The sequence below is a fragment of the Musca autumnalis genome, unplaced genomic scaffold (genome assembly GCF_047663935.1).
Source record: "Musca autumnalis isolate F117 unplaced genomic scaffold, ASM4766393v1 scaffold_2, whole genome shotgun sequence".
Lineage (NCBI taxonomy): Eukaryota > Metazoa > Arthropoda > Insecta > Diptera > Muscidae > Musca > Musca autumnalis.
The window spans coordinates 210,782,733-210,808,898 of record NW_027411755.1 but is presented as its reverse complement, the minus strand read 5'-3'; the positions used below and the strand labels follow the sequence as shown (position 1 = coordinate 210,808,898).

The 26,166-nt window shown below is 37.7% G+C and overlaps 1 protein-coding gene across 2 annotated transcripts; it reads left to right on the top strand.

Moving 5' to 3' along the window:
* The first annotated feature begins 8,559 nt into the window (after window positions 1-8,559).
* On the top strand, window positions 8,560-25,806 carry TpnC25D (Troponin C at 25D). Of its 2 annotated transcripts, none has more exons than XM_073970759.1 (3): window positions 8,560-8,826; window positions 25,106-25,523; window positions 25,626-25,806. In XM_073970759.1, exons 2-3 carry the CDS (start codon window positions 25,121-25,123, stop codon window positions 25,652-25,654), a joined length of 432 nt encoding a protein of 143 aa, XP_073826860.1. In that variant the 5' UTR covers window positions 8,560-8,826; window positions 25,106-25,120; the 3' UTR covers window positions 25,655-25,806. The 2 variants fall into 2 exon arrangements, with proteins under 2 accessions (XP_073826860.1, XP_073826859.1); XM_073970758.1 differs by lacking the exon at window positions 8,560-8,826 and adding an exon at window positions 19,578-19,732.
* The last annotated feature ends 360 nt before the right edge of the window (window positions 25,807-26,166 follow it).

Here is a 26,166-nt window from a genome sequence, read left to right as displayed (position 1 = left end):
ACTGTTTTGAAAAATGTTATTTCCATATCCTGAGTACACTATCTGTATCAGTTACCAAATTACCTTGCTGGTCTCTACAGGAGGATGTGCCTGTACCAAAGCCATCAGTTTGATGTTTAACTCTTTGGTAGAACTTTCCGACTTCATTCTGGCTCCTGTACATCTCGATTTTTTCACACTTCCGCCTTTCCATTTCTCTCTTTTTCCTGAGGAAAAGACGTTTCTCCTCTCTCCTTTTCTCCCGATATCTCTCTAGTGCGCTACGCGTTGCTACTGCTTGTAGAGTAGTCCTATATGCCGCATTTTTCTCTTCGGTAGCAGCACGACACTCCTGGTCATACCATGGACTCTTTGGTTGAGGTCTCTGGTATCCAAGTATGGATTTTGCGGCTATTTGCATGGAGTGGACAATATGTTGCCATTGTGTTGTTATGTTATCGGGACAAGGAGTGCTCGCATTAAGCAATTGGGCTAGTTGAGTGGAATATGCTGTGGCTATCTGTTGTGTTTGCAGCCTATCGGTGTCCAACTTCCGCGTTGTGTCTGTTCGTGCTTTATTTGCAACGTTTAGACGGGTACGTACCTTTGCTGCAACAAGATAGTGGTCCGAATCAATGTTTGCGCCTCGGAACGATCGTACATCCAACACGCTGGATGAATGTCTTCCATCTATCACAACATGATCAATTTGATTACTTGTTCTTTGATTTGAAGACAGCCAGGTACCCTTATGAATAGCGAGATGATTAAATCTGATACTGCTAACTACCATGTTTTTTACAGCTGCAAAGTCTATCAGCCTCATACCATTGTCAGATGTTTCACTGTGGAGACTGAATTTCCTGACTGTTGGGCCAAAGATATTCTCCTTTCCAATTTTGGCATTAAAATCGCCTAGAATGATTTTAATGTCATGGGCAGGGCAACGTCTAAGCGCTCGTAAAATATATCATTGGTCTGTTCGTTCTTTTCTTCAGTGGGAGCATGAGCGCAAATAATGCTGATGTTGAAGAATTTAACTTTTATTCGAATTGCAACAAGTCTTTCATTCACTGGGGTGAAGCTGGATACCAGATGTTTTAGTCTCCGACTAACTACGAAACCACAACCAAACGCAGGCTTTGTGTCATGGCAGCTATAATCCAGTGCGTCACATTTAGGTGTTATTGTGAGGCCGTTACCAATCCATCGTATTTCCAGTATGTCAGTAATATCGGCCTTGTACTTTTCAAGTGCGTCTGCCAATGCGAAGACTGCACCTTCTCTATAAAGAGTGCAAACATTCCAGGTGCAGATTCGTAGATCATGGTCCTTAAAACGTTTGCGGGGTTCGTCAACTTTAGAGGGGTATGTTTTTGTTTTCTTTCGTTTTTTCATAGTAGGTTGTTTTTTCTAGGGGAGGGTTACTAACCCGACGCCCAAACCCAAGTTTTTAACGTTCTTATGGGAAAACGCGCGGCAGTTCCCTAGGTGACACCAAGGGGAGGTCAGTGTCCACTTGAGATGAAAGAGGGACCAAGATAAATCCTGGACTTTGCCATGTTAAAACCTTGTTATCTTCCATCCCCTACGTCACCCATTCTATAGATTAAAGACCCTTAATTGGTCTTCCATAGACAGAATGATTTATAACAGATATCTAAAATAAAATGATCATCAATTATTATTCCATAAAGAGAAAATGTGTCTTCATAACCGCCATCTGTAAATATATACCGTTTTTATACCCTCAGCATTTATGCTAACGAAGGTATATACACTTTCATACGGGCAAAATGTGCCTTATCGAAATAATGGTTTAAGACCCCAAGTATGTTTGGACGAAATGTGTTACAGACAATTTGGAGTCGATCTAGCCATGTCCGCCCGTCTGTCTGTCTGGCTGGCTGGCTGGTGCGCACGATAACTCTCGAACGGATGAACCGATTTGGTCCAAAAGTTGGCTATGGCAATATTTTGTCCAAACTTAGTTTAAGTTCGAAGATGGGTTATATCGGTCCACTCCTTCCGGTACCTCCCCCACAAAAGTTCGAAAATGTTCGGAAAATTTGTGCGCACGATAACTTTTGAAGGGAGTGACCGATGTAATCCATACTTTGCACATCCTAATATATCTACCAGATATAGATCAGGTTCGAATATGGACTATATTTGTCTCCTTCTTCTGGTACCTCTCACACAAAATTTCGGATAAGTTCACTTTAAGACCTGGTCTCGTATCACTTTTATTTGCGTTGAAGCGATTTTCATTCACTACCTCCATTAGACGGTAAACGTTTTTTCATGGGCGAGCCCATATTTCTTTGGAAAATAGCCCGAAAGGTGTATAAACCCCCTATGTCACCATATGTGGCGGTCGGAGAGTTAGCTCAACCGATTTGGTCCAACATTTGGTCTTCGTCATATTATGTATGTCCAAACTTAGTTTCATGGGGCAATACCGGTCCACAACTTTCGGTACTTCTCCCCAATATTTAAAAAATGTCACTAAAATGCTAGGACGATATTACATGAATGGGGCAACAAATTTGGTCCAAACTTTGGTTCTCCTAATATTTTGTCAAAATTTAGTTTAACTTCTAAAATGGCCCATATCGGTCCTCCCCCACAAAAGTTCAACATTTGTGTCTTACTACAGTTAATTCCTAATCCACATTTTTGTCGGCAAGTTCAAATGTTCAAAAAGGGCCACAAAATTCTGAAGAGACCCTAAATACATTCGATCTGCCCGTAGATGAAAGTTTCACTTCATATTGACTGAGGGTATATATCTGTCGGCAAAGCCGACTGACACTTTTTTACTTGTTATCTTTATAGCCATTGCCGATTATAGAGAACAAATTCCCACAATACAAAACCAAACAATGTACATATATATGTATGTATGTACCATCAAATATGTCATTGATGGTGTATTGTTAATGAGACATGTGACAAAACTTTTCATCCATGTCTCCTTGAGTTATGTATGTGCTTATTTATTTATAAAGACTGACTGACAATAAGATAAACATTTTCATGAAAATCTATACGCAAATAAATTCACAAACAATTATATATATTTGTGTATTTTTTTTTTTTTTTTTTTTGCAAAACACTTAAGTGACAGATTCACAAACATGCGAACACACAATGGAGACCGCGACGAATTGGAATCAATCATTAAAAATTGGCATAACTTATGAAGTACCACTAAGAAGTGAGTGGATGAATTGGAAGGTGGGTGGGTCGGTATGCAATGATTCAAACAGATGTTTATTTATGAACATGCATTTGTATTCCTATACGTATGTATGTAGAAACAATTTGTCTACTTTGTCTTTAGAAACCGGAGAACAAAAGTACAAATCATATTATTTCCAAAAGGCTATAATTTTATAGCCATTTTGTCTGGGCTAAATGAGATCACCTGTTGTGGTATGAAATGATTAATCAATTTGTTGTTGTTTGTTTTTTTAAGATTCTTATGAGATTGATAATTTCATTTGATTGGTTAGATTGGAATATTGGGTCAAAGAATCTCAATAATAAGATATGAAACATTTTTTATCGCACTACTCAGGTGTTTTGATATTGTGATTATTTTTGTTGAAAATTCCATTAGGATTACTTGACTCCATAACCTTGATAGAACCATTCCTCAGGTATTAACATAAAGCTAACACTCATGGAAAATTCATAAATACGATGTATGTATGTACTAAATTAAAGAAGATTGAAAATTTAAAAATGTTTTTTTTTTTAATTTAAAAATGTATATTTGGAAAAGTCTACACTTTATCCATCCATCTTCATTCTTTTCGCTATAGGAATCATTTTTTTTCGCGTAAAAAGAATAATCCAAACAATATGCATTTCCTCTCACACACCTTTTTCCGCCATTTGTTAATATCTCGTTAATGGAATTGTTAATGATGATGATCATATTTTTTACTCTGCGCTTTATTTGATCTTTGTTGATGCCGATGCCGAGAGTTTGATGTTGTTGCAATCGCTGTGATGATGGGCAGTTTTCACACAATAACAAAAACATCAATAATTTAACCACAATCAAAGGAATTTTTATAGTTAAACAACAATCGAAAAGGAAGCCAATTATTCGGTTCTAAGATACAACTAGATGAACTAATTCGATTCCACAGGTTTTTCTGGAAAATAATATTTATTGATTGATTCTAATATCTAAATTTCGGTCTTCTAAGGTTTGAAGACCTTCTTTTGGACTTATATGGATAATAAAACATTAATCAGTCTTCTATGTTAGAAGATCTCCTTCAGAATATAAATAGAAAACTTTCTATATGTCTTCTGTGTATAAAAGATGGTCATAGAAGGTATATATAAAGGTCATCTATGAGTAGAAAACTTTCTATCAGCTTTCTGTTAATAGTTGACCTAACTTCATTTTTTTGCGTTCTTCCATAAATAGAAGACCATCCATCTGTTTCCAATTCATAGAATACCCTCTATCGATCTTCAATGGACAAAAGACCTTCTATCGGATAGATGACTGTCTATAGGTTATCTATAGATAGAAGACGTTATATCGGGTTTCCAAGGTTAGGAGACCTTCTATCGGTCTTCTATGGATAGAAGCTCTTTCATGGGGTTTCTTTGGAGTAAGCTTTTCCGTCGGTCTTTTGTGGATAGAACATTTCTACCTACCTTCCATCAATCTTTCATATATAGGCGACTTTCTATAGGTGCTGTATGGATAAAATACCTTCTATAGGTCTTCTATGGAAAGAAGACGTTCCATTGGTCTTTTATAGTTGAAAATCTTTTATGGTCTTCCATGGACATAAGAGATCTTATAAGTCTCCTAGGGACAGAATACTTTTTATCGGTCTTCTTTAAATAGTCCGATAGGAGTGGAAGACCTACTATCTTATGGAAAGGAGACCTTTTATAAGTACTATATGGATAGAAGATCTCCTATCGGTCTTCTATGGAAAGAAGATCATGTATCGGTCTTCTATGGAGAGAATACCTTCTAACGATTTTATACGACCAGAAGAACTTCTATGGATAGAAGACCTTCTATCGGTCTTCTATTGTTAGAAGACCTTCTATCAGTCTTGTATAGGTAGAATACTTTCTATAGATCCTCTATGGATAGAATACCTTCTATGTGTGTTCTATGGATAGAATATGTTATATTGGTCTTCTATGGACAGAAGACTTTCCATCGGTCTTTTATAGTTTAAAATCTAAAGAAGAGCTTTTATCGGTCTTCTATGGACATAAGAGATCTTATGAGTTTTTGGGGAATAGAAGATGGCGTTCGGCAGACTTTTCCGAGTTATTTTTAATCAACCCTTAGTCAAGCAACCCGGGCGTGAGAGTGCGAAGAGTTCCACGTCGCATAAGATCTGTTCCTACCGATAAGGAACCATCACAATTTACAATGGATGATGCTGCGAATGGGGTGACGTAGGGGATGAAAGATACCAAGGAACGGTCCTGAGCAGCTTTAACATGGCAAAATCCAGGATTAATCTTTTTCATCTCAAGTGGACACTGACCTCCCCGTGGTGTCACCTGGGGTAGCTGTCTTTAACACCCGTTAAAGGTAGTGAGCTATGGGTGACCCATAAGAACGTTAAAAGCTTGGGTTTGGGCGCAGGGTTAGTAACCGTCCCCTAGGAAAAGCAGCCTACTATGAAAAAACAAAAGAAAATGGGAACAAATCCCTCAAAAGTTGACGACCCCCGCAAACGTTTTAAGGACCATGATCTGCGAATCTGCACCTGGAATGTTCGCACTCTTTATAGAGAAGGTGCAGTTTACGCATTGGCAGATATACTTTAAAAGTACAAGGCCGACATTACTGCCACCTGTATGGCATGGAATGGGAAAGGCGTCTCAACAACTCCTAAAGGTTGGTCGGAGGTTAAAACACCTGGTCTCCAGCTTCACACCAGTAAATGAAAGACTTGCTACAATCGTGTGGTAGATGAACACCCTACTTCAACACTAAGATTTTTTGGTGTACATGTTCAGTTCGCTTTTTAATTTTTTTTTTTATTTGAAAAAAAAAAAAACATACTTGTATAACATCTAATCGATTTGTGAAATAACAAGTATGAAAGTATCAGTCAGCTGAGCCGACAGAGATATACCCTCAGCCACGTACCCGAAGAAAAAAAGTTAACACAATACTTCTGTAGGTTTTTTAGCTCTTGGGAAAATTTTCCATGATGGAAAGGGCCGCAAAAAACTACATGTTGCAACAAAATTCAGAATGATCCAAGACGAGTGCATTTTTTCCAAATTTTGGGTAGGGTGTACCCATAGGAGTGATCCGATGTAGTACATATTCGGACCTAATACAAATCTGTAGGAAATATTTTTTTCTTTATTAGCCTATGGATATTTTCCTTACAGACTATATAAATAAATATGTTGTACTTAATTTTCTGAATTTAAATATATTACAATTTTACTTTTCAATTTACAAAGTTTGAGCTAAATCGATTTCTCTCTTAAAGGGTTATTTTACACATTAGCCAGTTTAGGTGGTGCCGGTAGGATTTTCTGGGCCTTTTGGGTCATTATCTCAGGAAGTATGGACTTTCCCACGAAAAAATTACAACGTCGTAACAGGGGCCGCAAGTGCAACCTGCTGCTTCACAAATTAATAAGATCAGAGAGGAGTTGTTAAACTATACTTTTTCCAAATTTTGGGAGGTACTCAAATGAGTGGACCGATATAGTCCATATTAGAACTCGATCTATGCCTGAAAGTAATATTACCAATAGCAAAGTTTGGCTCAATTCGGTTATTCCCTCCTAGAGTTATCATGCCCACAATCTTGGCGAAAAATTTTGAACCTTTGTGGGGGAGGTACCTGAAGGAGTGGACCGATATGGTCTATCTTCGAATTTAAACTAAGTTTGGACAAAATATTGAAAGACCCAAAATTTTAACCAAATATGTTGATCCGTTCGAGAGTTATCGTGCACTCCAACTACGAGACATGGTATTATATGGGTTGTTTGCAGTTTTCGTGCTGATTTCTGAGGATATATGGACTTGCTCCTGAAAAAAATTATATCGTCGTAATGGGGGTAGTGAATACAAGTGGCTGCAACAAAAATCAAAGCGATTCGAGAGCAGGCCTTAAACTGCACTTAAGCAAAATTTTGTGTGGGAGGTACCCGAAAGAGTGAAACAATAGGGTCCATATTGGAACCTCATCTATGTCTGGTAGAAATGTCACGATGTGCAAAGTATGGACTAATTCGGTTACTCCCATCAAGAGTTATCGTGCGGACAATTTTTCCGAACATTTTTGAACTTTTGTGGGGGAGGTACCTGAAGGAGTGGACCGATATGGCCCATCTTCGAACTTAAATCAAATCTGGACAAAATATTTCGATACCCAAAATTTGAACCGAATCGATTGATCCGTTCGAGAGTTATCGTGCGCACCAGCCAGCCAGACAGACAGACGGACAGACAGACAGACAGACGGACGGACATTGCTAGATCGACTCAAAATTGTCTGAAACGGATATCGTACAAACATACTTGGGGTCTAAAACCATTATTTCGATGAGGCACATTTTTGGCCGTATCAAAGTGTAAATACCCTCTTTAGCCTAATGGCTGAGGGTATAAAAATCTTTACTCCAATAAGTAATTCATTGGCGATTTTGTGGGGTTTATATTAAGGTATTTGCCTTTTCCGGGTTTTTAGTCCACAGATTATACACTGATGTCATGCGGCTCATGCTACCCATTTTAATGTAGCGCAAAATACTTGGTGAACTTCAACTCAGTTTTGAATTGAATTCTGGCCTCCCTTTTGCATTTGAAAGAGGTAATTGAATGTTTTCTTTTGTTGCCTTTGTCACTTCCTAATCTCTTTGCTCTGTACGGAATTATATTAATGTATGGTGTTATTTGTTTGCCAGGTAATAATCATAACTGCGGTAGGAAGAAGAATATAAAAATTGGGACAAGCTGCTCGCTCACATATTTGTTTATTGCTGTTCTCCTTTTTCATCATTTGGCACATTGATCAGTTTGCTTCTTCAACCGAAATCGACACCTCGTGTATAGTGCCTATAACCGGCTTTACCTCCTACCGTAGTGTAAGATTCAGTAAACACATCAACAAGATCCGATGATAATTGGTCTGACGGGAAATTTTCATAATCTCAGTAATCCAAATCCAAAGTGGACCAAAAACAAAAAAGTGGATATCAGAAGTTCTTTACATACGTCGATTTCAGTGCAAAATTTACGTGATGGCATGTGTGTAACCGAGTTCTTAAGTGAGTAGGAGGAGAAAAAGGAGGAATTGCGGAAAATAAAATCCACCATTTTTTGGATTGGATACAAGACGTATTATAAAATTAGGTTAAACTCGTATTTACATGGAGAAGTAAAGGATCTAAAAGTGATTTGCACACAAAAAAGTAAATATAAAAAAAAGAGATCCTAACCTCAAACGTAAAATATAGATAATTTCGTTGCTTGTAAAGATTATTCTAGTGTACTTTTGAGTGTTATTTTTTTAGCAGAATAATTTACAAATTCTGTTGTTTCAGTGGAGAACGATATCTACTTTACACCAATGTTACATATTTATCGCGTTGCTCCCAAATTAATCTGTTGATGGTCATTGGCGACAACAATAAGACGTATAGTGAGTGGGTGTGTGTAATAATGCCGCCATTATGTTAATTCTCCACTGTTAACAACGGGCTTGTTCCCAAACATCAGTCTCAAACCTGCTGCAACTCAACTTGCCGCTGCTGTAACCTGATCTCCGAGAAAGCGCTTTCGACGAGGGAACGTATGTATCAACAAAGCACGTAAGTCAATAACCTCTGTGTCTTTTCTATCGAGAATTTAAAGGAGGATAGCAAAACAAAAGGAGAAAGTGACCATATGATTTCAGACCACTGATGAATCTTGTTTCAATAGTATAATTTCTATCATCAACTAAATTTGGTTCTGGTCATCTAAACAATTTGTTTTGCTATTTTCTTTGCGCGAATTCATGAGATATTGCAAGTGAAAGACTTTCACTTTCCCGACAATCACTTCCTCTGATTTATTTGGAAATTTCTTTTATTTTGTCTATGAATAGAACATCAAATGATTTGATAGTCACCTTATATGAAAACTTAGTAATCATTCTATTAAGGAGAAATAACACTCAACATTATTAATAACTCAATTTATACATATATATAATATTTTTTCCCACTCCATTTGTATAACGATTAAGGTTTTGTACTATCATTTATCTCAAATTAATTATAGTATTTAGGTTTAAAAGTAAATGTTTTCTTCATAAATTTAGGCTAAGAGAAATTTTCATTAATGTTTGAATTTAATTTGAATAAATCCATGAATATGCATTGTGAGTAGAGAAAATCAAAACATCTGTTTGGTATCTCTTTGATGTAGGCAAAGGTTTATTGTCGAGAAGGTTGGGGTTGCAATGCAACAACTTTCTTTTGGAAACATATACCGTTGCAACCTGGTTGGGAGGGCATACAGAGCAACCTAACACCATGTTGCTCTACAACTTCTCGGTCGACGTCCGTTTCCGTTTCCTTAAGAGTTTTCTCCAAACTTTCAATTGTGTGTATGCTATCTTTTCCTTTTCTTACCGATATTACGGTAGATTTCTTTCCTTTCTCTTTACATGATTATATGCACGCAAGAACAAAAATTACTTCTATTAGCTGTATGGTAGCGGGACATTGACGTAAAAAGAACCCCCCGTCCGACGAGCTGAAGGCCGGATTGCGAGCGTGCATCTATGCAAATGATTTACCCAAGTAACATCTACCATTCTTCCCTTAGTGATATGCTACAGGAGGAAAGGAGAGAGGAGAAACGTCTTTTCCGCAGAAAAAGAGGAAGATGGAAAAGCGTGAGGGTGAAAAATTGAAATGTACAGGAACCAGAATGAAGTCCGAAAATTCTACCAAAGAGTCAAGCATCAAACTGATGGCTTTGGTATAGGCACATCCTCCTGTAGAGACCAGCAAGGTAATTTGGTAACTGATACAGATAGTGTACTCAGGATATGGAAAGAACATTTTTAAAACTCTTAGTATCCAATAGCAGCGAAGACGACGAAGATACCACAGACCCAATCCCAGAAGATGGTATTGAATGTATACCGCCCAGCCAAGATGAGGTAAAGACAGCAATATATCGGCTGAAGAATAATAAAGCAGCAAGAGCAGATGGCTTACCAGCCGAGCTGTTTAAAACCGGAGGCGACACGCTGATAAGGTGTATTCATCAGCTAGTTAGCACTATCTGGCAAGAAGAACGAGAAGCCTGATTATTCTGTGCCCCGTCCACTAGAAAGGAGATAAGACTGTATGCCCTAACTATAGGGGCATGAGTCTACTCCCTATCGCCTACAAGATACACTGCCGCTCACTTGAATAGAACCCCCCTGCAAAATTGTATTCAACCTCCATTTTTTCCGAAGTATACAAGATATGAAGTTTTTAACTTTTATTATATTTTGTTTTATGTGTTTGGAGTAAACTTAGTCATTCATTTGCATTCAAATCCGATTTATATAAGTATTATACAAGAAAAACAAAATAAAATAAAAAATTGGAGTAAAAAATTTGGCTCATTTGAATAGAACCCCCATTTAAAACTTGCGGATACAGAAAGATTGTATTGGAATATCGATGCGTATGCACTCTTTATTAAAAACTATGTACTTTCAGTACTATTCAGTAAAAGTATATCCCTCCTGATTAAGGATACACCCGTATATCGAGCTTTGGCAAGGATCCTTTAAATAATCAAGTGCAATGCCTAACAAAGATTGTTTTTTTCTGTCAACAAGTTTATTTTTGGAAGCGTACTGTCTCCTAGAGTCGTATATTTTACGCATAAGTCATTCCCGTACATTTTAGAGAATATTTACCACTGTATAATATGGCGGCCCCTTCGGGATATCAGCATTTCTTCTGAAAATTTTAAGTTTTGACGACTCGAAGTGTACAAAAGTTTATAAAATCGTGATGAAATTTCCACTCCGGTTATCCGAAAATGTTTCTCACTACTGGAAATGCCTGTTTTAGAACTCCTTTGTAATTTGTCGTGCGCATTTAGGGTGAAAGAAAAGACGCCCAAGTCCTTCATAATTAGTAATGCGTTCCAGTACAATAAAAACACATTCATCGCTACAGGAACAATTTAGAAGATGGTTTTCCATTCAATAGACGCAAAAATAATTGTTATATAGTTATGTAATTGTTTACTTAATGAGTAGAGTCCTTAATAATTATGAAGGACTTGGGCGTTAATTTTTTTCACCCTAAATGCGCACGACAATTTACAAAGGAGTTCTAAAACAGACATTTTCTGTATTGAGAAACATTTTCGGATATCCCGAGTGGCAATTTCATCGCGATTTTGTAAACTTTTTTACACTTCGAGTCATCAAAACTTAAAGATTTGAACAGAAATGCGGATATCCTGAAGGGGCCGCCATATATTACAATGGTAAATATTTTCTAAAATGTATGGATTTGACTTATGCGTAAAATATACGACTCTAGGAGACAGTACGCTTCCAAAAATAAACTTGTTGACAAAAAAAAAAAAAAAAAATAAACTTTGTTGGGCATTACACCTGATTATTTAAAGAATCCTTGCCAAAGCAGGATTGACGGGTGTATCCTTAATCAGGAGGGATATACTTTTACTGAATATTACTGAAAGTACTTAGTTTTCAATATAAAGTGAATATGCATCGATATTCTAATACAATCTTTCTGTATTCGAAAGTTTTAAATGGGGGTTCTATTCAAATGAGCCAAATTTTTTACTCCAATTTTTTACTTTATTTTGTTTTTCTTGTATAATTCTTATATAAATCGGATTTTAATGCGAATGAATGACTAAGTTTACTTCAAACACATGAAGCAAAATATAATAAAAGTTAAAAACTTCATATCTTGAATAATTCGGGAAAAAATTGAGGTTGAATAAAATTTTGCAGGGGGGTTCTATTCAAGTGAGCGGCAGTGTAGTGTCAAGGATATTGTGCGAACGTCTAAAGCCCATGGTCAATGAAATAATTGGACCATACCAATGCGGCTTTAGACCTGGCAAGTCCACCATTGACCAGATATTTACCATGCGGTAAATCCTGGAGAACACCCAAGAGATGTAGATCGACACCTACCACCTTTTTGTCGTTTATAAAGCAGCCTTCGACAGCCCGCTACGTTCAAAGGTATTCCAAACCATGTCTGAATTTGGTATTCCCGCAAAGCTCATTCGGCTTTACCGATACATTTATGAAAGTCGAAGAAGAATCTGCTAAAGTGGGTCTGGCGGTAAATGGCGAGAAGACCAAGTTGATGGTGTCGAGAGCAATGCGTCTATTGAGGTCGGACCAACTGACTTCGGACTTCGCATACCTCGGCACCGCCGTAAACACAACAAACGACATTAGTTGTGAAATGAAAAGAAGATTTGTATTGGCCAACATATGGTACTTTGGCTTAAGTAAGCACATCAAAAACAAAGCCACAACTCGTCAAACAAAAATAACGCTTTACAAAACACTGATACTACCCGTGCTGATGTATGGTTCCGAAGCCTGGGTACTTGCGCAAGCAGATAAGGCAGAGCTTGGCGTGTTTGAGAGAAAAATTCTTCGAAAAATCTACGGACCAATCTGTGTGGATGGTGAATATCGATGCCTGCAAATGTGAATCGTACAGACCGATTTTGTTTTTAATAGTCAATTTTTTGTGTGGAGTTAGTTATACTGGAATTCAGGAACAAGAAATCCTAACCCCGTAGAATAAACACATGGAGTTCCCCAATGTGGGTAATATTTTCGGAGCTGTTTAACCTCTACCTTTCCTGTTATATTCAGTCCCCTCCAAATGACATTGACATCGTTACGTATGGTACATTCCCTGATGTCATTTGTAAAAAGCTGAATGTCTATTTGACAGATCTTATCATCTCTTTCCACGCGAAGAATATGTCAATGGTAGCAGAAGTCCGACCACAAACTACCCCAAGATTCTAGGGGTCACATTGGACAGCATATTCATGTCGTGGTATCAAATGTCGATGGTATCTAATGGTCGGCCCCGTCCGATTATAGCTTACTTGTTTAACACTGTGTCAGTAGAATAATAATAGAATATTTGACAGATCTTATCATCTCTTTCCACGCGAAGAATATGTCAATGGTAGCAGAAGTCCGACCACAAACTACCCCAAGATTCTAGGGGTCACATTGGACAGCATATTCATGTCGTGGTATCAAATGTCGATGGTATCTAATGGTCGGCCCCGTCCGATTATAGCTTACTTGTTTAACACTGTGTCAGTAGAATAATTAGGTCCACTGTTTACGAAATCTCTGTGTGCCACAGTGGTGCAACGGTATGCACGCTCGCCATGCCCGCAGAAGGTCGTGGGTTCGATTCTCCTGCTAGGAAACACCAAATTTCAACGGTGGCAAAATACCCCTCAATAATGTTGGCAACATTTCCTGAGTATTTCACTCATGTACAACTTCTCTTCAAGTGGTGTCGTAGGACACGCCGTTCGGACTCGGCGGTAAACTGTAGGTCCCATATCATTGGGCTAATATGAATCGGGGTGAACTCATGATTCGCAACTATACAATAGTACTGATAGAACGTTTGATTTGAATATGTTGATTTTTGACTTCGTTAGTATAACCAGGGTTTCGGAGTCGGAGTCGGAGTCGGAGTCTACGAGTCGGAGTCGAGCAATTTTGCTGGAGTCGGAGTCGGAGTCTGAGTCGAAAAAAATAACTCGACTCCGACTCCGGGCAAAATTTTTTCCACGATATAGAAATGTAATATTAAATTTGGAACAAGAACTTGTTTTTTAAAAATCATTATTTATTTTAAAAGAAAGGTATAATAAAATATATATGCTAATTATGTATTAGACGAAGTTAAATGACAATTCACAGGATATTTACTATCCTTTGAAGTGTAGTCAATTCATCCCTATTTTGTTGATCCAATTGGTTCGTTACATTTTTGCAAACAAAAGTAAAGTTCTATGACAATCGAATTAAGATTGGACCTTTAACCTCTTTCGTCAGAAGTCTAGCTGGTCTTCTCACAAAGTTCTATTGGTATTCTCATATTTGTTTTTTATGAGAAGTCATCCTTGTCTTCTATTAAAGATATTGTGGTCTCTATGGGAAATCTTACTGAATACCCTGTGACACAAAATGCTAGTTAAGATCTGGGGAAGGAAAATTCCTTTCGGGAATGAAAGCCCCAATTGAGAACCCTAATGGATCCCATAGCTTAAATTTATGAGTCATGACATAATGATTTTTTGATTGACCCCCATCAATCACTGAGAAAATATTTTAATATCTCTGTTTGGAGATATTGTTTCATCATTTTTAGATGACATGTTTTCAGTTAAATGGAATGAGGAACATTTCTGTCAAATATGCTGTCCTCCTAGCTCAGTTCTTCCATGTCCTTTTAGTTCTTGAACTCAAAAAGTAAAACAAAATTAAATGTTCTACAAAAATGTTCCACTGAAAATTATATGTAGGTTTCCCATATCCAAGAAATCGACATTGTCACGTTTTCATTGTCCTTTATCAGTTTTTCCATTTACTTTGTCAAAAAAAACCTATGTTTATGTATTTCGGTAAATTTCGCATAATCTATTAACTGTATATCAAATTCGGATGGTTACGCTTCTGAATTAGGCATCATAAATTCGTTGTCGGTTAACGACAGATTCATCCCGCTATAACTCAGAAGTCTGACAAACAGCGAATCTTCCTTCTAAGATTCATTATATACTCAATGAGGGCTTTAGATGTAAACATTGAAATAACCGGATCTGTCCGCCAGGAACAGATATAGTTAATGTGTATTCGTGTTTTCTACACAATCAATTGAATATACGAAATTCAATGAAATAAATAACACTGTGACACAAAATGGAACTCAAAGTCTGGGGGGTGGAAAATTTCTTTTGAATGTGAAAGCCCTTGATGAGTATACTAAGAACCCAAAAGGAAATTTTCGCCATAGGTCAAGTTTCTGAGATATCGCGCGATGAAGTTTTTGATTTTTTCCCTATAATACTTTGGAAAATAGCTCCATATCTCCGTTTGGCGTTGTTGTAGCTTCATTTTGAGGTGACATGTCTTCAGTCAAATCGATTGGCGAATCTTTTTGTAGAACATTTCATTCTTCTAACTCAATGCCTTTCATGTCCTTTTCGTCCTTTATTTCTTGAACCGTAGTGAAAGTACCACAATATGAGATTTTTCAGCATCCAAATATTCTACAAAAATGTTGCTCAGAAGATTTTAGGTACGGTTCTCTTTAACAACTAATCGATTTTGTTATTAACGTGTTCATCATTACAATTGCTATTTGTGGTAAATATTTCAGAAGCACCCCAGATGTCTACATAAGCAATAACCAATGGTTATGTGTACATACCAATAAATACCCAATGACGAATATACAGAAAAACAAAACTTAGTTTATTTCTGAACCAAAACCGATTAAATGTCAAAAAGGACAATGAAAACGGGACAAAATCGATTAGTTGTTAAAGAGAACCGTACCTAAAATCTTCTGAGCAACATTTTTGTAGAATATTTGGATGCTGAAAAATCTCATATTGTGGTACTTTCACTACGGTTCAAGAAATAAAGGACGAAAAGGACATGAAAGGCATTGAGTTAGAAGAATGAAATGTTCTACAAAAAGATTCGCCAATCGATTTGACTGAAGACATGTCACCTCAAAATGAAGCTACAACAACGCCAAACGGAGATATGGAGCTATTTTCCAAAGTATTATAGGGAAAAAATCAAAAACTTCATCGCGCGATATCTCAGAAACTTGACCTATGGCGAAAATTTCCTTTTGGGTTCTTAGTATATTCATCAAGGGCTTTCATCTCCAAAAGAAATTTTCCACCCCCCAAAAATGCTGCTGCACAGTGTAATCATAGAGTTTTCATGAGAAAGGGTCTGGTAAAAGTGATAGACGACAATGAAAACATGACAATATAGATTTCTTGTCCTAGTGCACCGACCGTCCCTACATAAAATTTTGCTAGCAACATTTTTGTAGAATATTTTCATGCTCGAAATCTCATCGTTTGCTAATTTTTCAGTTCCAGAAAACATCTATCTGCCTACGTGCTGAATGGTGTACACAATATATGTATCTCAAATATTTCAATAAAATTATCCACTCCACACCAAAGTTCAAAATGTGAGCGCTGAATTTTAGTTTAAGGGGTGATCCCTACATACAAATTTCAGAAAAAAGTAGAAAGTATAAGTAGCATAGAATATGTGGTCAATTTTCCACACGGCCACAAAAACATATGACAATTGGTTTATTAGTTTTCCAGATAGGGTTGGCGCCGTAAAATGCTTTAATAAAAACAAGGTTTGGTAGACGACCTTAACACTTCGTAATACTTTTCTTTTTAAGATGAAGAAAAAAATCTGGCAAAAAGTTACGTAGTTTTCTCGAAAAAAGTCACGAAAAATGATTTTTATTGAATTTTTACAACTGGGGGTCTCCATTTAAGGCTAATCACACTAAAATGTTGAAACTTGGTCGTGAATTGCTTATAGTTTTTATTGCATGTAGTCCTTACGATTTGTATTGCCCCATCATTTTCACATATTTTGAAGGCTTAAAGATTTGCTCACGCGGAAGAATTCTGTCCAGAATATACTCGTTCAAAGAAGGAAAACGCACAAAAACGTTCTAACTTTGCTATTTTTCAATGTAAAATTCGGAGAAACAGTATTGATATCTTCAAATGTATTCGAACGAATGCCCTTTCTAAGGAATATGTAAGGAAATACTAACACATTAGCCTATATACGCCAAAATATAGGAAGTTAAAAAATTTTGCACATTTTATTCATTTTTAGTGGGATAGGAATTCACTCTCGGAGTCGACCCGGAGTCTGAGTCGGAGTCGGAGTCGTGAAAAAAACTCGCCTGGAGTCGGAGTCGGAGTCGAGCCAAAAATACCTCGACTCCGAAACCCTGAGTATAACCCTTGAATTTACGCTGTAAAAATAAAGTATTCGCCACAGGAACACATACGCCAACAAGCGATTATCTTGAAAACAAAAACTAACTTCATTTTAAACGTCATTATTGGATAAATTGTGCATTTATCGAAGATCTTTCAGCAGAAAATCCGCAAGCAACGTAGTACGAACAAAACTTAGCAGACCTATTGGCAATTTGGATACATATATGTATCACTATAGTGATCAGAGAGACGAAGTCAAACATCTTAACATCTCCGATAACGTTTAACTTTCTCTACCATAACATACATATGTACATATTTATACCCTCAGCCTTTAGGCTAAAGAGGGTATTTACACTTTGATACGACCAAAAATGTACCTCATCGAAGTAATGGTCTTAGACCCCAAGTATGTTTGTATGATATCCGTTTCAGACAATTTTGAGTAGATCTAGCAATGTCCGTCCGTCTGTCTGTCTGGCAGGCTGGTGCGCACGATAACTCCCGAACGGATCAATCGATTCGGTTCAAATTTTGGGTATCGAAATATTTTATCCAGATTCGATTTAAGTTCGAAGATGGGCCATATAGGTCGACTCCTTCAGGTACCTCCCCCACAAATGTTCAAAAATTGTCGCAAAACTTGTGCGCATGATAACTCTTGTAGGGAATAACCGATTTGGTCCATACTTTGCACATCGTGTAATTTCTACCAAACTTAGATGTGGTTTCAATATGGACTCAATCGTCCCACTCCCTCGGGTACCTCCCACACAAAATTTCGGAAAAGTTCTGTTTAGGACCTGGTCTCGAATCGCTTTGAGTTTTGTTTACGCAAGTTGTATTCGCTGTCCTCTATACGACGCTGTAAGTTTCATTAGGGGCGTCCATACTACCTGAGAAAAAAGCCTGAAAGTTACAAAAAACCTTATGACACCGTGTGTAGTGGTTGGAGCGCAAGATAACTCTCGAACGTATCTGCCGATTCGGTCCAAAATTTGGCTTTCGTAATATTTTGTCCAAACTTAGTTCAAGTTCAAAAATGGATTATATCGGTCCACTCCTTCCGGTGCCTCCCCCACAAAAGTTCGAAAATGTTCGGAAATTTTGTGCGTACGATAACTCTTGAAGGGAGTAACCGATTTGGTCCATACTTTGCACATTATGAAATTTCTACCAGACTTAGATGAGGTTCCAATATGGACTCAATCGGTAAACTCCTTCACAAAATTTCGGAAAAGTTCAGTTTTGGACCTGCTCTCGAATCGCCTTGGTTTTTGTTGTAACATCTTGTATTCACTGTCCCCTATACGAAGGTACAAGTTTCCTTAGGGGCAAGTCCATACTTCCTGAAAAAAATAGCCAGAAAGTTGAAAAACAAACCTATGACACCATGTTTATGGGTGGAAGCGCAAGATAATTCTCGAACGGAAATGCCGATTCCGGCCAAAATTTGGCCTTCGTAATATTGTTTCCAAACTTACTTTAAGTTCGTAGATAAGCCATATCGGTCCACTCCTTCAGGTACCTATCCCACAAAAGTTCAAAAATATTCGGAAAAATTGTGCGCACGATAACTCTTGATGGGAGTGACCGATTTGGTCCATACTTTACATATTCTCATAATATCTACCAGATCTATAGTTCGAATATGGACTATATTTGTCCACGACATCCCGTACCTCCCACACAAAATTTTGGATAAGTTCACTTTAAGACCTGCTATTGAATTGAATTTTTGTTGAAGCAACTTACATTCGCTGCCTCAATTACGATGGTAAAAGTTGTTTCAGGGGCAAGTCCATACTTTTTGAGAAAACAGCCCGAAAACCCCCTATGGTACCCCCATGGTCTATGTCGGTCCATTCCTTTCAGTACCTTTTCCGCAAAATTTTTGAACTTTAATCCTAATCAACATTTTTGTCGGTTCATACGAGCAAAATTTTGAAACCCCCTAAATACATAGATTTTTTATGAAAAAGTATTTCAATTTGCACAGGCTGAGGGTATATCTCTGTCGGCAAAGCCGACTGATACTTTTTTACTTGTTTATTACCAAATCAATGTCTGCTTAATACTAAAAATCTGTCTCACAATGCAATTTCACATCACTAACTTTATGAAAACCATTTTGGATGATTTGTTCCTAAAAATAACATACAGTACCTATGTACATACCTGTCATCTACACCTACACACATATGTACATATGTTTGTCGAAATAGGTTCGAAACTTTGTACAGAGGTCGCAAAGGTAATAATGATGCAGTCGTTTAAAAATTTCCCACTAATTCTTGGCCAGCAATAATCAAAACAACCACCAGCATCAAAGCAACAGCAACAACAACACCGCCACGCCACCTTCATCAGCAATATCAGAAGCAGCAACAGCAGCAATAAACAACATTATTTTCAATGATGAAGAAAAAAATAAAGAAAATACAAAGAATAACTAACGAATGAATGGATGGATGGATGGATCTTCCTCCTCAATCCTCTTATTAAAAATAATGAATTTTGAATTTTGGCAAAATTTTATGTTTTAGTTCATTAGTGAAACTCAACCACAAAAGGTGGTACGGTCCGGTCGTTTGTGGTGGTAAAGTGTGGAGAACAGTTTTTGATTTGGATTTATTTATCTATTATAGAAAATAGAGTTATTTAAAAATGGTAATTAAATTTATTAAGTGATTTTAAAATTATTAAAACAACATTTAAAAAAAGTAATATTTAAAAATCAAATGAAGTTAATAAAATTCAAATACTGAAATATGAATGTGGTATATGTGGACAATAGAATCAAATAAAAAGAAGATACTCCAGGAAGGCAACTGTGTGATGTAGTAATAAATTTTATTAATCCTAAAAGAAAACAAAAAATAATTTGAATTCTGAAGGAAAATGTAAATTCATCATCTGCCGTCATCTAAATACAGCCAGTCAGCCTATGGCTGTAAAAACCAACAATAACAGAGTTGCGGACCTAAATATCCTATGGATACTATGGACAAATGACTAATTACAAAAACGGTATTTTCGTAGTTTTGGAAGTTTCCAGAGTAAATTTTAGACAGTGGGCCCAAGTATTCCATGTATTGCACTGCAAGAATACCACTTGGGTGAAGTTTTGAAAAATTCGGGCCATTATCGAGAGAAGTATGAAGGAAAAAATTATGGCGTTGTAACAAAGACCACAAATTCTAAAAGTTTTAATGCGGGATATTTCGGGCCCATCATTGAAGAAGTTTAACTTTTTCTAGCAAAATAATAAATATACTTTTGTATTCATATTCACAATAACTACCCGCGATTAAACAAATCCGAGGAGTTTCCTTCAAGTGGATTAAACCGCAATATTTAACTTTTGTAGAAGAGATTTCTCAAGAAATGGACCCACGTAGTCCCTCTTGCAATTGGATCTGTTTTTTGGACTCATTCCTTTCCTTGGTCTCTACCACCCATTTTAGTTGGTTTTGGGTCATTACGTCAGTAAGAATTGACTTGTCCAGGAAAAAAAATAATAAGAATCACTTGAACTACCTTCGATAAAAAATGTAAAACAATCCTCGAACAAACTTTGAACTGCACATAAACCTTAAGCTGCACAAGACATTGTCCATCTTCGAAATTGATTTAAGTTTCAGAAAAATATAACTATGTGCGCAAAGATTGGACCAATGTTAGTCACTTCTTTGACAGTTATCGAGTCGACCAGCCATTTAGGTTGGTCACCCTTGAATTTTTAGAGTTTTTGGACAATTATTATTTATACACGCCCAGGGTAAACATTAAATCACTGTAATCAGAAGAAGTACCTTAGGCAAAAATTTCGAAACGATCCTCGAACAGCCTAAATATGTCGTCCGATATAAACCTTCCTGGAACTTTAAGTACGTCTAAAAAGTTTCGGTCAAATCGGATACCCAATTCGTGCTCATCACTCATTTTAGTTGGTGCCGGCTGTTTTTATTTTAGAACTTTTGGACCATTATCGCAGGAGTTTTTAACTTAACCTTATAACAAGTAAAAAAGTATCTGCTTTGCCGACAGAGATATTCCCTCAGCCTATGTGAATTGAAACTTTCATCTACGGACAGATGGAATGTATTTAAGCTCTTTTCAGAATTTTGTGGCCCTTTTTGGACATTGGAACTTGCCGACAAAAATGTGGATTAGGATTACAGTTCAAAAGTTTGGCGGAGGAGGTATTTGAAGGAATGGACCGACATAGTCCTGGATCTCATTTTGTCATATATTTCGATAGATATGGCGCCCACTAGTCATTTCATTGGGTCATCGTATAAATTTTGGACCAGTATGCCAGGAAGCATGGACTTGTCCACGGAAAACATAATATCGCTGTAAACAGGACCACAACGAACAGCATCGGTATACATTCTCAAAGGATCTTGGAGCAGGGCTTTTTAATTGGGCCGTTTTCTCAAGAAGTATGGACTTGCCCCTGAAAAAACGTTTGTCGTTGTAATGGAGGCAGCAAATGCAAGTTGCTTCAACAAAAATCAAAGTGATTCGAGAGCAAGTCTTTAAGTGAACTTATACGAAATTTTGTGTGGGAGATACCCGAAGGAGTAGACAAAAATAGTCCATATTCGAACCTGATCTATATCAGTTAGATATATTAGGAAGTGTTAAGTATGGACCAAATCGATCACTCCCTTCAAGAGTTATCGTGCGCACAATTTTTCCCAACATTTTTGAACTTTTGTGGGGGAGGTACCTGAAGGGGTGAACCGATATGGCTTATCTTCGAACTTAAACTAAGTTTGAACATAATATTATGAAGGCCAAATTTTGGATCGAATCGGCAGATCCGTTCGAGAGTTATCTTGCGCTCCAACCACTACACACGGTGTCATAGCGTGTTTTGCAACTTTCAGGTTATTTTCTCAAGAAATATGGACTTGCAGGCCTAAACTGAACTTTTCCGAAATTTTGTGTGGGAGGTACTCGAAGGAGTGGACCGATTGGGTCCATATTGGAACCTCATCTAAGTCTGGTAGAAATTTCTCGATGTGTAAAGTGTGGACCATATTGGTTACTCCCTTTGTGGGGAAGGAGTGGACCGATATATACCATCTTCGAACTTAAACTAAGTTTGGACAAAATATTACAAAAGACAAATTTTGGACCAAATCGGTTGATCCGTTCGAAAGTTAACGTGCGCTCCAGCCACCCAGACAGACGGACGGACATTGCTAAATCAACTCCAAATTGTCTCAAACGGATTTCGTCCAAATATAGTTATCCTGCTCACAAATTTAGCGAAAACTTCTAAACTTTTGTTGGGGATGTATCTGATCTGCTTATCCGAGGTCCAACCCAGAATTTGCGATAATGTGAATATCGGGTCAATTGATGTTGTTGTTGTTGTTGCAATGCAAATATGTTGGTTTGTATATTTTATTCAGTTATCTGGTCCACGTTCCTCTGTCTCCAGATTCAAATATTCTGCAACCAGGATGGCTGCGTCCATAAAGAATCAGAAGACAGGTGAGTGGGGTTAGCTGGACAGCTACGCAAATGCAGCCTGTAGTGCGGTGCCAATCCACATGCACGACATGTGTAGGGTATCGTGCCCAATATGAATTGAGGCGGCTGCATCGCCTGAATCTTAACTAGGCTAAACCACGCGTTGCCTTGTCAGCTGGCGTTCTTCTGCTGCGAAGGATGGGGGTGGTCGCTGGGTACGGCATTCACACTGTACATTTGTACTGCCTGTGCACCCGTCTCAGTGGGAAAGCTATGCAAGCCTATCTGATAGGCTCGTTGATCTAGAAGTTCTCTTTTATACCTTTGCACCTCTCTCTCTCTGTAGATCATAAAGATCTCTCCTAACGTGCCTGGGTGGGGAAACCTGTCCATTAAATCATGACAGGGATGCTCACGACGGTAACACCTAAGCAGGTTCTGCATCGACAACATCTTGTTGTGTTCATGTACCGGTAAAATTTGGGCATTCTGGCAGGTTTGAGCATTCTTTCACTGCTTAGCGCTAACACTTGCATACCACACTGGCTAAGCTATGCGGCGCCACAGACCGGCCTATTTCTTGATAAGTGGTTAACAAGGTTTCTTTATCATCACCAGGGGACAGTGGATTTAGCGGCGGATATTTTCATATTCCTCTGATGGAAGAACTTCACTAAGTCAGCTATGTGAATTTTTATCCCGTAACATATGTATGTCATCGACGATAAGTCCCGACGCTAAGATCATACATTAAGATATCTGTGCCGTCTGGAGAATGTGACATTTCCGGAAGGTAGAGGTTAAACAGTTCTGAAGATACCACCCTACCTTGGGGAACTTCTGTTTCACTCTACGGGTCTTGGATTTCTTTTCATTATTCAACGTTTTAAACAGGGCTGGAGGAAAGTCTTCTCTGTATTCTCCAACAGCTTGGCATGGTTGACGGTATCAAAGGCCTTCAAATGTCAAAAACCACCATAATTGTTCCGTCGCACGACCTGTTCTTGTTCAGTCATCAACTGATATATGTGGATATAGATATATAATGCTGTTCGGTGTTGTGATTTATCCGGAATCCATGCTGATGTTGGGCAAGTGGGAAACTTCTTTTCATAATGGGGAGAGGGTTATCGGACTGCACCATTCAGTAGCGGAACCACCCTGCCAACTTTCCAGGCTCCTGGTACACTATGGGTGGCTAACTATAGCTCATCGTAAATTATGGTTGTACCTCCTTGGCTGGATGGGCTCATATATGGCTCCCATTTGCTAGATCCGTCGGTGAAAAATTTGGTTTGGTTTCGGGTATTCGACCAGCAGGTATGTAGCAAGCGGATGTAGCAGTGATGATGTACAGGAAAATCCTCTCAGCTTCTCGAGGATCTGAGGGATTGGATTGGTAAATTCGCTGATCCCTTGCCAATCATCTTTTCCGAAGTTTAGAAAACTAAGGCGGTCAGTGATTATAAAGTCGGGTGATCTGTTTGCGGTGACGATGATCTGAAGTTGGTCTAAGCCAAGGGAAATAATGGTTTGCCAAGACACGTCATCTATCAGATTCGGTGCCACCATGGTGATGACTGGCGAGCTGTGGCTCCTCCCCTTCTTATCCCCGCAGAAGCGTCTGAATTCACTGTGCAAAATGTGGAGCCGAGTAAATTGCCATGTACTCTTGTAAGTAATCATTTCCCAGGGCGGAATGCCAAAGCTCATGGTGAGCAATGATGTTACCTAGCAACAAACGGTGATTGCCATTCAAAACCGAACTAATGCCGGGCATATATAGGCAAGTCAATGGTGGATTTGACATGTATAAAGCCGCATTGATAGGGTCCAATGATTACATTGAGCATAGGATTTAGTCATTCAAAAAGTCGTCTGGGTAAAATTTTATAGGCAAAAGGTAGGACACTCATGCCCCTGTAATTCGAGAATAAGGTATTATCTTAATTTTTGTGGACAAGGTGTAAGATACAATTATCAATTATGTGTTCCTCTTGCCAAATGGTGCTAAACACTCTTAAACACTCATCAGCAAACACTTTGTGGCCTTATTGTAATACACCCGGTTTATCCTCCCAGTGTGAATAATATTCTTTTCATAATCTGTGCACACTATCTGTATCTGTTACCCGATTAGCTTGCTCCTATCTACAGGAACATAATATGCCTGTAACAAAGCCCTCAGTTTCACTCTTTAGTAGAATTTTCGGAATTTATTCTGAATGCTTTTGAATTTTTCACATTCCTGATTTTCCATTTCTCGTAAATCACATCTGGAAGAGGTCTTATGGAAGGAGGTTCTATTCGACGCAGTAGAGTATCCTCATCATCGAAAAGGTCCAGTTTACGTGTTATGTTGGATACGTACTGTATTGTTGGATACGTACTGTATTGTTGGATACGTACTGTATTGTACTGTATTCCGATCTTCGTTCAGGATCATAGGACTCTGTGTACTGTCTGATATAAAAACAAACATATTTCAAAGCCTTAACTAAAACCCTTTATAAAATGTCTATTATTCTTTAATATTTCTTTATAAAAACGCAGGAGGATGACGAGAAAATGGACATCATGCGTCGTGCATTTCAAATGTTCGATACCCAAAAGACTGGCTTTATAGAAACCCTTCGCCTCAAGACCATACTCAATAGTATGGGTCAAATGTTTGAGGAAAGTGAACTCCAAGAGTTAATCGATGAAAATGATCCCGAGAATACGGGTAAAGTAAATTTCGATGGTTTCTGTAGTATTGCCGCTCATTTCCTCGAAGAAGAAGATGCTGAAGCTATACAAAAAGAATTAAAAGAAGCGTTTCGTCTGTACGATCGTGAAGGTAATGGTTATATAACCACATCAACGCTGAAGGAAATCTTAGCTGCTTTGGATGATAAATTATCGTCGAGTGATTTGGATGGTATTATTGCTGAAATCGATACAGATGGCTCGGGAACTGTTGATTTTGATGGTGAGATTAAACAAACTTAAGAAATTTATGAATGAATTTCGTTTTGATATGTTTATGTGTGTGTGTTTGTTTGTGTTTTCTTTTTTATTTTTCCACCCACAGAGTTCATGGAGATGATGACTGGCGATTAGTGAAACACCCACTGCAACAACAACTGAAAATTCAAACAAATTAAATTGCTAATTACTACTTGGAGAAGAAATGATCACTTATTATGTGTAAATTTGTGTACAAATAAATAAATATATTTTATTTTAATTGTTCTATAAACAAACACACAAAATTGTATTTTCGGTGGGAAAAACGAAAACAATAATTTTATGTTTACCTCTTAAGGCGATGATGATCATATGTTTTAGTTGTTTTTCTCTTTCGAGACGAGCTAATTTATCAGAAGGTTTCGTAAATGAAAAAGAATGTGAGAGAAATTTTCATCACAAACCATTACACTACACGTTTCGCACTTGGTGAGAGTGCTCATCAGGTGACAGTTTCTGGTGGTGATGTTTTGGGTTCACTAGGAACCTCGACTTTCAAATTACAAATACAAAAATACCGAAAATCGGGAGGTACCGTTATATGGGGACTATACCAAAACATGGATCTATGTTGACGATTTTTAGTGAAGAAGTTTTCTGAATAA

What these genes read in the sequence shown, in the direction of transcription:
- TpnC25D (XM_073970758.1), top strand. An exon ending in GGGAACTGTTGATTTTGATG is followed by an intron (nt 25,524 to 25,625) that starts GTGAGATTAAAC and finishes TTCCACCCACAG; the next exon opens with AGTTCATGGAGATGATGACT.